This window comes from Bufo gargarizans, unplaced genomic scaffold (genome assembly GCF_014858855.1).
Source record: "Bufo gargarizans isolate SCDJY-AF-19 unplaced genomic scaffold, ASM1485885v1 original_scaffold_1056_pilon, whole genome shotgun sequence".
In the NCBI taxonomy this organism is placed as follows: Eukaryota; Metazoa; Chordata; class Amphibia; order Anura; family Bufonidae; genus Bufo; species Bufo gargarizans.
In genome coordinates this window covers 47,279-59,835 of record NW_025334215.1, presented here as the reverse complement: position 1 = coordinate 59,835, position 12,557 = coordinate 47,279, and the positions used below count along the sequence as shown (strand labels likewise).

At 45.5% G+C, this 12,557-nt stretch overlaps 1 protein-coding gene across 1 annotated transcript in view; it reads right to left on the bottom strand.

The window, feature by feature from the left end:
- LOC122922917 (fibrocystin-like) overlaps positions 1-4,746 on the bottom strand; it is a gene marked incomplete at its 3' end in the record, with an annotated part of 234,407 nt that extends 229,661 nt beyond the window's left edge. Inside the window, exons 1-2 of the mRNA XM_044273686.1 lie at positions 4,729-4,746; positions 789-948 (exon numbers count right to left, since the gene is read on the bottom strand). Coding sequence (XP_044129621.1) covers positions 789-948; positions 4,729-4,746 — 178 coding nt within the window. The remainder of the gene's footprint in view (positions 1-788; positions 949-4,728) is intronic.
- Positions 4,747-12,557: the final 7,811 nt, after the last annotated feature.

Here is a 12,557-nt window from a genome sequence, read left to right as displayed (position 1 = left end):
TGATCCGTGACCAAGTTCTTTATCATTACTCACCTCCACTGATCCCCTGCCGCTGCCATTCCGAGGCTGGTCTCCTCTGCTCTCCACTTCCTGCCCCGGCTTTGCCCCCCTTAGCCAACCACTGACCTGAGCAAGTATTTCCTGACATTTTCAGCCAGGACAGGGCATGGAAAGCAGTTGGGACAGGAGCAGCATTGGAAAAGCAGCGGCTAGGGAATCGGTGGAGGTGAGTTGTGATGCTTTTTTTCCCCAACCCTTTCAGTACTTTTGCTTTATTATGGGTTTGACAATGCATGTAAATGACGAAAATGGCCATTAAGGACCAATCTCTTTACGGGGGTGCGTAAAGGTTGGGAGTAATTTCTGATCCCGGCAGTTAGCATTAGCTAATGCCTGGTTGCTCATATACATTGTGGGTTTGTAAGGAGACCCCCGAATCTGTGAAGCAGCTATCCCCCCGCGAACGACTGATCTACAATAACAGCTCATGACGGCGCCAGTCAATCCTCACCTCACCTTCATGCAATTTGCATTACGCCTGTGTAAATTATTTACTTTTAGGGCAAATAATCATATTTTTCAAGCCGAGAAAGTGAATTTCTAATCTGCAGCATGGGAGTATTATCAATCACCTCGAACCAATATTATTCATAAACGGGGCAAGCTAGCGATGCAAAAGAGACAGCGGCTGTGTCTTGTGAAAATCCTCAGAATAGGATCAGTACACGGAGCCTCTTAAGGTTCCTTCTTAAAGCGAAGAGATATATAAAAAAAATAATAATGAAAACCTTTGATATGAAGCAGGTTGAGAAGAGCGGTGCGATCATCCAGCAGCAGGGTCCGGCCTCTCTCTACTGTGACATTGTCGCCATCTAGTGGTGGGTAACCAGAAGGCCATGTGCAATTCTTCGACCATAAGCTGCAGAAGTGAAAGGAGACGTTGCCGCCCTGAAATAAGAGAACACAAATAATATATTAAAGATTGTGTTTATATGCGTCCTGCAAGTATAGAAATGACGTCTTACATCCAGTATTTTGTCCTGTATCAATCTTTGAAAAGTTTAGAAACTTTCTAATATTCTTTGCGCTTCAGTTCCTTATCGTTTTCAAGATCCCTGCTTGCTGTCAATGAGAAATACATGCTCCTATTTGCATTCTGAGGCAGAAAAACTTTCCTGAATTAGCTGTGCTCAAGCTTAGGCCTCTTGCACACGACCGTATGGCTTTTTCAGTATTTTTGCGGTCCGCAAAAATCGGATCCGCAAAAAATACGGATGACGTCCGTGTGCATTCTGTTTTTTGCAAAACGGAACAGCTGGCCCATGACGTCTGTGTAGGAACGTGGTGGTGCAGGGAAGGTCGCCTGCGGTGTTTCCATAGAGAACTAGAGGCTGAAGGAAGAATTAACTAATTCGAACATAAAAACTGATGAGTAAGGCCTCTTGCACATGACTGTATGTATTTTGCGTAACGCAAAAAACAGATCCTGCGAAAAACAGGGATGGCATCTGTGTGCATTCCGTATTTTGTGAAACGGAACAGCTGGCCCTTTATAGAACAGTACTATCCTTGTCTATTATGCGGACAATAATAGGACATGTTCTATCTTTGAACGGAAATACGGAAACAGAAGGCATACGGAGTACCATCCGTTTTATTTGCGGATACATTGAAATGAATGGTTCCGTATATGGTCTGTATATGGAACGCCCAAAAAACGTAAATGGAAAAAAAAAACGTTTGTGTGCAAGAGGCCTTAGGGTTTGTTACAAAGTATCACGGTGCTGGGAGTGTAAATAGGGCTTTCAAGTTTTGTTTAACGTATTAACTGTCATTTCATTTTTTTTTGTGTAGGCACATTGGTTTTGAGTGATTTTGTAATCTACTTGATTAGAGAAATATGCAAGCTTTTATTAGAAAATTTACTTTAAAGCAACCCTCTAACTGAACGTTTCTATGGAAGACGAGGAGGCTTCTCAGCCTGTCTCTCCTCTCCCTGCCTTCCTACATATATTCTGAGAGTCCCTGCTAGAGATGAGCAAATCGATTGTAAACTAATCAGATTTGTCATAAATTTCAAAAAAATTCTCCTATTTTAGCTCTGAAACACAGACACCAGTATGAGCTCAGCCACTCATGGGATAGGACATGTCTGTGATATCTCTGACAGATACAGCAATTACGGTAGATACACAAGCCAGCCGTTTTAGGGTCTTGCAATGACAGGGTAGGGGGTGGGAAGAAGATACTTTTAGGTAGAGAGCCAGGTTTTATCATTAGGGACAGGATAGGGCAGTTAGTGTACTGTGTATCTGCAGCCAGGCCTGGCTCATAGCTTCATGTGTTGCACTGCACAAAGTATGAGCTTATAAAGAGACAGTGCACTTTTTTATGAGCATTTTTGTCCAAAAACGTGTTGCAAAGCTTCTACAGTTCATAAGTGTACAAAATGCATATTTCCCAGCATCACCAGCAGGATGGATTTTGCCGCATACACTAGGCAGTTGTGCCTTTTTATTTCTAAAAACTTCCGGCAAAGCTTCTAGTTTATCCATGTGCAACAAGTATATTTTTAATGCGTCAATAGCAGCGTATTTTTTTGTACCCAGGGGATGTCCAATTGCATCATTTTGCTGGTTCCCAAAACACATTGCAATTTTTTGATAGTTTATAAGTGCACAAATAATTGTATTTTTTGTGAATTAGTAGCAGTTTTTTTTTAACCTTTTTAACAAACACGGTTTGTTAACACTGTCAACCATGCGTTTACCCATAGCTTTATACTGTACGTCAGTGTAACACTGACATTATTTTTTGCGTTAAAAAGCTTGAAAAGGGGAGACAGAGAGAGAAAAAACTCAAAAATAAAGACGAGAGAAGAAAATATGCGTCCTAGGAGACCTTACAGTGTCATACACCAATTTACAGGCCAATTGGAGCGCCTTCGATTTGAGTAGAATTGATTTAGACCAAAATTGAATTTTCGGACTGATTCGGTAGAATGAAACCTGAAACAAAGTTAACAAAGTTCAAGAAATTTGCTTATCTCTAGTCCCTGCCTATTCTATGAGTCCCTGCCTGTTCTGAGTCCCTGCCTCTTTGATATGCTGTCAGTGCTGATCACTGGCAGCCCTCCTCCTATTTTCTATCTTTTCAGCTGGTCACAAATTAGTTAGTAACACTGGGACAATAGAAATGAGGTCTGCAGGGATCACTGCAAGTAACAGATCAAATACGTGGGGATCTTTGAATAGGCGAGAAATCTTTGAATAGGCAAGGGCTCTTAGAATAGGAAGAGACCCTTAGACTAGGCAGGGAGGCTTAGAATAGGCACAGACTCTTAGAACAGTCAGGGACCCAAACTGGGCAGGGAGGCTTAGAATAGGCACGGACTCTTAGAATAGTCAGGAACCCGGACTAGGCAGGGAGGCTTAGAATAGGCATGGACTCTTAAAATAGTCAGGGACTCAGACTAGGCAGGGAGGCTTAGAATAGGCACGGACTCTTAGAATAGTCATGGACTAAGCAGGGAAGCTTAGAATAGGCACGGACTCTTAGAATAGTCATGGACTAAGCAGGAAAGCTTAGAATAGGCACAAACTCTTAGAATAGTCAGGGACTCGGACTAGGCAGGGAGGCTTAGAATAGGCACAGACTCTTAGACTAGTCAGGGAGCCTTAGAATAGGCACAGACTCAGACTTGTCATGGACTCAGACTAGGCAGGGAGGCTTAGAATAGGCACTGACTTAGAATAGTAAAGGACTCCGAATAGTCAGGTTGTTCACATTGGGGGTCTGATCTGAGGTTTGAATGGGGGGGGGGGAATTCTTATTCATATTGGGGCTCTGATCTGGGGGGGGGGGGTTATTCACATTGGGGCTCTTATCTGAGGTCTGATTGGAGGTCTGATCTGAGGTGTTATTGGGGTCTGAGCTGAGGTCTGATTTAGGATATTATTAACATTGGGGCTCTTATTGGGGCTCTGAGCTGAGGTCTGATTAACATTGGTGGCCTGATCTGAGGTCTAATATTTTTTTTTTTATTCTCCTCCTCTAAAACTTAGTGCATCTTATAGGGTGGAAAATATGGTATATATACACCACTCACAAAAAGTTAAGGCTATTTGGCTTGTGGGTGAAATTTCATGATGAACCTAAAATGAACCTCCACCGGTGAACTTAATGTGACCGAATGCACATGTCCAACTGTTCAATGTTACTTTCTGCACAACTTGCTGTTTTCTAACAAGGAGCTTAACGGCAAAGTTCACAACAGGTGTTTGATCCATGAATCGCTCAATAAATTTCCCGGTCCAATTAGAATTGGTATTTAAACAGTCCTCCTCATCATGCTGTTCACATTTTGACATCATGAGACCAAGGCGACACTTAACAATTGATCAACAGTACTTCGCCATTGTGAGGCTTCAAGCAGGATGTTCTCAAAAGGAAATGGCCACTGAAATTACAGTGTCATAGAGTGCCATCAGCAGGTTGCAACCGAGATACAGAGAGACTGGAAGAGTCAAAGAAAGGCAAAGAAGTGGATGTCTTTTGGCCCCATGCCACACTGATGACCGCTTCATTGTGAACAATGCCCCACGGAACAGGATGATGAATGTCACACAACTCCAGGCACATTTAAGAGAGGCACCAAAGTGTCACGTCAGACCATTTAAAACTGTTTACATCAGCGTGGTCTGTGCGCTAAACGACCTGCAAGGGTACCTGACCAACAGGCATCATCGTCTTACATGGGCCAGGGAACATCTACACTGGATGAGGGACCAGTGAGCCTCAGTGGTGTTTACTGATGAAAGTTGATTCACACTGAGCAGAAATTATGGCCGCCAACTATGTTGGAGACGTGAAGGAGAGCGCTTTGCATCATCCACTGTTGTCACCAGATAAGCCTTTGGTGGTGGTGGTGTTACAGTGTGGGCAGGTGTGTCTAGTCAGTACAGAACTTCCCACACTTTGTGAATGGTACAGTGACAAGCCTATACTACTTAAATAAGGCTACTATCACACTTGTGGCAGCAGGATCTGGCTAGCCCACCATGCTGCCGGAAGTCCTCTTAGGCCCCATTCACTATAATGCGGGCGGGTCAGAGGTCCAGCCACATCACGGCAAACAAGCCAATAGGCGGCTGGACAAAAACTACAGCACGCTGCAGTTTTTGTCCTGCCGCCTCTTGGCTTGTTTGCCGTGCTGCGGCGGGACCTCCGGCCCACCCCCATTATAGTGAATGGGGCCGGAGCGGACTTCCGGCTGCACGGTGTGCTAGCGTTAGCATGGATCTGGCAGGCTGTTCTCCCGCTGGAACAGCCTGCCGGACCCTGCTGTCGGAAGTGTGAAAGTAGCCAAACATCATTTATCCAGTCATTGTGCCTCTGCATGAACAACACAGGCCTAATTTCATCTTCATGGAGGATAATGCACCAGCTCATCGAGGTCGCATCATTAGGGAACGGCTGCTGGAGACTGGGGGACCTAAAATGGAGTGGCCTGCACTTTCTCCAGACCTAAATCCCATTGAAAACCTATGGGCAGGAGTGCACCTAGCCTTTCTGCTGCCTGAGATGAAAACTGAAATGACAGACCCCCCATGCCAATTTCTTAACCTAACCCCTTTGCCACAATGAAAGCACTCATTGGCCCTTCGGCTGCCCCCCTCTTGCCCCTTTTCTGGTGCTGCCTGAGGCGATCACCTCACTTGGCCTCATTTGGTGGTGCACGCCTGCCTATGAGATCAGCTGAGTCACCGTGTAGAGGCTCGTAACTCTGTACCTCAGAACCTCAATGACCTGAGGGCCGCCCTTCAAGAAGAGTGGGATGCCATGCCTCAGCAGTAAATAAGTAGACTTGTGAACAGCAGGAGACGTCATTGTCGAGCTGTAATTGATGCTCAAGGCCACATGACAAGTTATTGAGACCCTGACATTTTTGTGGTGGTATACCCATTACTGGTGTTAGCTTTTGTTTCAATAGATTGTTTGAGATGAGGAAATCACCATTGCTGCTTCCACTTAGATGCCCGACTTTCATGATATAACATCACTGTAGCTTTTTACACTGTGAACTTTTTCATTTTCCAAAAATTTCACCCGAAAGCCAAATATCTTAAACTTTTTGTGAGTAGTGTATATGCATTTTATTTAACATACTGCCTACCTGTTGTTTCTTTCTAAAAAGACGTCTTGCTCCGAACAAGCCACTGTTTCTTCCAATACTACTGTGTATGTGTAAACACTGGCATGTATCTGCTCCTAAAAAGGGCATTTTTGGGAATCGGTTTTTAATTCTAAAAAAACTCTGAGAGTGCAGTGGGTTTTTAAACAGGCTGTTTGTTAACACCACCAAGCATGCTTTTACCCATAGTGTAGTGACCCGGAGGTTCACTGCTAAAGGGTTAATGCTTATCAGGAACTGTGGTTCACTTCGAAAAGGGTTAAATCCATACTGAAATATGGTTTACTGCTAAAGTTATCAACTGGCACATTGCTACAGTTGTTAAAATGTTTGTAGTGAAGCTAGCTATGCAATTTCAGTGGTACAAATGGTTAAACTGGCTTATCTACCTATTTACTATGTGCCGTGATCCAGGAGGGGTGGGAGTGGGGGATGGGAGTGGTACTGGCTTTGGCTGCATTACTTATTCACAGTGGCAATCCTTACACTGTTGCTCCCTAGAACACTTTGTTTCCTCGAGGCACACCCTAATTCCAGGGCTCTTGCCTGATGGGGTGCTCTTAGTGTTAACGCTTTGTATAGCAGAAAGGCAGGTTGTGTATGTATAGTGCTCAGAGCATCATGCTGGAGTTAGTAACTAGGCCAGCTGTAGAAAATAAATTAGAGTGCAGAATGGTAGTTATAGTACATCCAACAGTATCATTGTTAACCCTGACTGATCCATACAGAGTTATTCTAGCACATTACAAGGCATTTACATATCAAATAACATTACATAACATTATATAATGAGAAGAGTTTACAAATACCCTGTTCTGGGGTGCTAAATATGTATTTCAAAAGGTGTTACAGATCAGTGAGTGTGGACCCACTCTGCTAACTATCTGGTTTGGCTTTCAGCTAAAACCTAAGGGTATTATTCCAGTGCTCCCCTGATGTTCACCCTTTAACCCCTGTACAGGGATCTGGACTTTGCTGCAGGGGAGCAACCATTCCGATACCTCCTGGGATAGTCCTAGTATAGTTGGCAGCTGACTCTACTGGGGTCATGGATTCTGGTGCAAGCACCAAGAAGCTCAGAATACCGATAAAGCAGTAAAAACACACCAAAAACTGCAGGTACGGTCTGAACAGTCACAAATACTAATTATGTTTTTTTGGCAGAATTTTACTGTACGAAACTTAGCTGGATGGCCTGGATGGCAGAGATGCAAGGAAACCACACCATAATCGCAGAAGTAGCCTGGACAGTCTCTAACACTGGAACTGTAGATAATGGCAACACAGACCTGGAGACACTAGGAGGGCTTGTGGGCGGGCTAGTGGTAGATGCAGGAACAAGGCAGGCAGGAACCAAGACTGTAGCGCAGATAGGCAAACGGACTAGGAGAACCTAAACACGAACTTGAACTGAAAGCTGAGCTGTGAGGAGTACACAGGCAGGATGGATGCACAGCAGGAACACAGAGTGGATAATGCAGGATAATGCAAGAGAATTTCTGAAGCACAAGTATTCCAAACACGTTTATTGTCACAGGGAACCTTAAAGCTCAGGCACCCTCTGCCTGAAGAGATTGCCTTACATGCTCAGGGACCCTCAGTCATTGACTAGAGAAGGATTTAACTGGCCCATTAAGAGACTACAGGTGACACCAGGCAGCATGGTGAGTAGGATGGCAGCAGCCGGCACAAATCACTGACCTAACAAAAGGCTGCATATAGGAATTAAAATAGTTAACTGGCAGTCCTTAGTGATAGTTGTCAGTGGTAGGCTGGTCCCGCTTTCCTTCACACATATGGACCTAAGTCCTGCCAGGAACTAGACCTACCTTCTTATTTACAGTGGCATGCAAAAGTTTGGGCTCCCCTGGTCAAAATTACTGTTACTGTGAACAGTTAAGCATGTTGAAGATGAAACAATCTCCAAAAGGCAAAAAGACACTTTTCAAAAGGCAAAAAGACAATATTTTTTATATTTTTTATTTTAGAGTGAAAAAGGAAATGAGTCCCTTGCAAAAGTATTGAAACCCAAGGAGATTGGAGCGCTCAGATAACTTTGACCTTAAATAGCCTGTTAAGGTTAAGGCTAGTTCACAATCACCATTAGGAAAGGCCAGGTGATTCAAATTTCAAAGCTTTATAAATACCCAAACTCCTCTAACTTTGTCATATAAAAGAGCAGCCATGGGTTCTTCTAAGCAGCTGCCTAACACTCTGAAAATGAAAATGGTCGAGGCCCACAAAGCAGGAGAAGAAATGGCAGTTAACAAGAACACTGGAGATCAAGAAAATGTCTGCAAGACCAAGAATTTTTTTTTAGAAACAGCTGCCCATAGGATTGCTAGAAAGGCAAATCAGAACCCCCGCTTGACTGCAAAAGACCTTCAGGAAGATTTTGCAGACTCTGGAGATGTAGTACATTGTTCTACTGTTCAGTGACAACTGCAGAAATATGGCCTTTATGGAAGAGTTATCAGAAGAAAACATCTCCTGCTTCCTCACCACAAAATCCAATGTCAGAGGTTAGCAAAAAATCTGAACAAGCCTGATGCATTTTGGAAACAAGACCTTTGAACTGATGAGGCTAAAAGAGAACTTTTTGGCCACAATGAGCAAAAGTCTGGGGTGAAAAGGGCACAGAATTTCATGAAAAAACACCTCTCCAACCATGAAAGGGGTTGTCTCACTTCAGCAAAGAGCATTTATAATGTAGACAAAGTTAATACAAGGCACTTATTAATGTATTGTGATTCTCCATATTGCCTCCTTTGCTGGGGTGATTCATTTTTCTATCACATTATACACTGTTCGTATCAAGGGGATATGACCACCCTTCAATCCAACAGTGGTGGTCATGCTTGCTCACTATAGGAAAAAGCACTTTTTCGTACAGTGTGTAAGCATGACTACCTCTGCTGAATTGCTGGGCATAGAAAATAGTCTAAATCTACACCAGCCAGGAAGCTGGAATAGATTTAGACAGGCGGTGGATACGCCGAAGTTATGTAGAGGTTGGCACCTCTACATAAATTTAGCGCAACCAGCACCAGCTAAAGGGGTATTGAGACCGGCGTTTTAGACGCCGGTCTTAATAAATGACCCCCTCCATCTCTAAATGAAGATGTTACTCATCTGTCCCTGATCCAGAATCAATATCACCACCATCCTCCACCGGCTTTGTCCACTCTCCTGCGCGTCAGGTTGCTGTGATAAACTAGCATGGTCTGATGACATCACTCCTCTAGGTTTTTCTTTAAACCTGGCTCTGGTGGCAGAACGCTGCCTGATTATTCAGGACTAGGGATGAGCGAACACCTGGAAGTTCGGGTTCGCTGGGTTCAGCCGAACTTCGGCTAAAAGTTCGGGTGCAAACAAATGTGAATAGGGAAATTACTTGAAATAACATAGAATATAAAAAATAAATAAGAATCTTGAACTAGGAGGCGGAGGTCAAAGTGGAGTAGGAGGTTGAGGAGGCGGTGGACGTGGCGGTGTATGTGGAAGCGGCGGTGGAGGAAGAGGAGGTAGCCAATGCTGTTTTTTTTTTTTTTACATTCATTTTTTTTTTATTTCTTTTTTTTATTTGGAAAGACCCCAAAACATTGGGAAATAGAAAAGAGAATGCAAAGAGAAAGTGCGCTGGAGTATAACAATGGCTGGGTGCGGCTGGTATACTTGTCTACTCAGCACAAGTTACGGACAAGCCCTGTGGGATCCATGCCTGGTTCATTTTAATGAACGTGAGCTTGTCCACATTGGCTGTGGACAGGCGGCTGCGCTTGTCTGTGATCACCCAGCACCATCCAAGGCGTAAAGGGCAAGCTCAGGCCATGTGCCCAATTTGGAGAGCCAGAAGTTGAATGGGGCAGACCCATCATTCAGTACGTGTAGGCGTGTGCACAAATACTGCTCCACCATGTTGCTGAAATGCTGCCTCCTGCTAACACATTCCACGCTCCAGTGGGTATATCATGTACATCAGTTAGCACTATGTAGTAGCGTGTGAGTGCGCAGTACTAGGGTTGGGATCCCAGGCAATAGAAGTAATAATGAAGGACCAGCACTTCCAAGTTGCTGTGGATTATTCCTTTATTGTGATTCTATCTGTGACACGTTTCGGCACTTCTAGTGAATTTGTCAAACAATTTGACAAAGACACTAGATGTGCCAAAACGCGTCACAGATAGAGTGACAATAAAGGAAAAATTCACAGCAACTTGAAAGTGCCGGTCCTTCATTATTACTCCTATCACGCTCCAGTGACGGAATTAAGGATGGCACATTGTCCTTGTAGCGGGGATCCAGCAGGGTGACCACCTAGTAATCAGCACTGGTTAGAATGTGGGCAACTTGGCGGTCATTGCGCAGGCACTGCAAAATGTAGTCGCTCATGTGTGCAGTCACAGAAACTAATGCACTATAATAATAGATGCAAGCATAACATATTGACTAAGCCCTCACTCTATTGATAAAATCCGAAACACTTCGTCAACACATTTTGATCAAAACACACCTAAGCCCACATACCAAGCGACAAGGTGGTCTCAGTTCAGGCGGGTCCTACGCTAAACCTGCCTATGCCGTTATGCATTTATGTTCAGGAGCGCCGACCCCACACATATAGTGTGTTGCTCCTGTGTGCCAAGCTGCCCAGAGGCAACGACAAGCTGTCTGTGTCCTCTGTATATCGTCTGTGTCCTCTGTATCCCCCCAGCTTCTCTCCAGTGATGACCCCTCTTCCATCATCGCCCGAAGTGTTTTTTCAAGAAGACATGGAAGTGGGATAGTAACGCTGAGGACTGCGTCATCGGCACTGGCCATGATAGTGGAGTACTCGAAACAGCGAAACACGGCACACACGTCCCGCATAGAGGCCCACTCGGTGGTGATGTGGTGCTGTTCCACAGAGCGACTCAACCGTGCGTGCTGCAGCTGAAACTCCACTATGGCCTGCTGCTGCTCGCACAGTCTGGCCAGCATGTGCAAGGTCGAGTTCCACCTTGTGGATACGTCGCATATGAGGCGGTGAGCTAAAAGGCCGAAATTACGCTGCAGTGCAGACAGGTGAGCAGCAGCAGGGTGAGAACGCCGAAAGCGCGCACAGATGGCCCGCACTTTCTGCAGCAGCTCTAACATATCGGGGTAATTTTTCAGGAGCCTCTGCACCACCAAATTCAGCACATGCGCCAGGCAAGGGATGTGCGTCAAACTGGCTAGCCCCAGAGCTGCTACGAGATTTCGCCCATTATCGCACACCACCAGGCCGGGCTTAAGGCTCAGTGGCACCAACCACTCATCGGTCTGTTGTACCATGCCCGTCCACAGCTCCTGCGCGGTGTGTTTTTTTTTCCCCAAACAGATGAGTTTCAAAACAGCTGAAGTTGGTGGTGAAGGTGTTACGCTGAACAGATGAGAAGGTGGTAGAGAAGGAAGTGGAGTAGGAGGAGGAGGCAACGAGAAATGTCCTGCAATCCTCGGTGGCGGTAGGACATGCGCCAAACTGCTATCCGCCTCAGGCTCAGCCACCACTGCATTTACCCAGTGTGCAGTTAGCGAGATATAGCTTCCCTATCCATGCTTACTGGTCTACGTATCGGTAGTTATGTGGACCTTGTCAGAGTTGGCGTTGCGCAGTGCACGCCTATTTTTTTCCGCGACTTGGTTGTAAAGGGCAGGAATGGCTCACCTGGAAAAGTAGTGGCGGCTGGGAACCACGTACTGTGGGACAGCCACCGTCATAAGGTTTATAAAAGTCTCTGTCTCCACCAGACAGTATGACATAATTTCAAAGGCCAGGGATTTTAAAATGCTGGCAGTCAGGGCCAGGAATCACGGGTGGGTAGGGGGAACGTCCTCTTTCTCTCCAGCGTTTGGGAGATGGACAGCTGAACGCTTCCATTGGACAGTGTGGAGATGCTTGGTGATGGTGACCCAGGTGGTGGCGTTGCTGCCACATCCTCTGTTTGCTGGGTGGCAGGTGCCACTGTCACTCCAGAGGGGGAGGAAGAGGTCAAGACTGCAGCAGAAGAGGGAGCAGGAGGAGCCTGAGATCTTTCGTGGTTTTTGAGGTGTTTACTCGACTGCAGCTCGTGCTTTTAGATGCTTGGTCATGCAGGTGGTGATCAGGTTTAGAACATTTATGCCTCGCTTCAGGCTCTGATTGCACAGCGTGCAAACCACTCGCGTCTTGTCGTCAGCACATTGTCTGAAGAACTGCCACACCAGGGAACTCCTTGGAGCAGGCTTTGGTGTGCTCAGTCCCTAGGTGCAGTGGGCAGTAGCAGGCGTACTGATTAGGGGATGGCCACTCTGCTTTTGCACCCTGCTCCCTCTTTTGCTGTGCAGCTGGCGCTGTCTGACCACC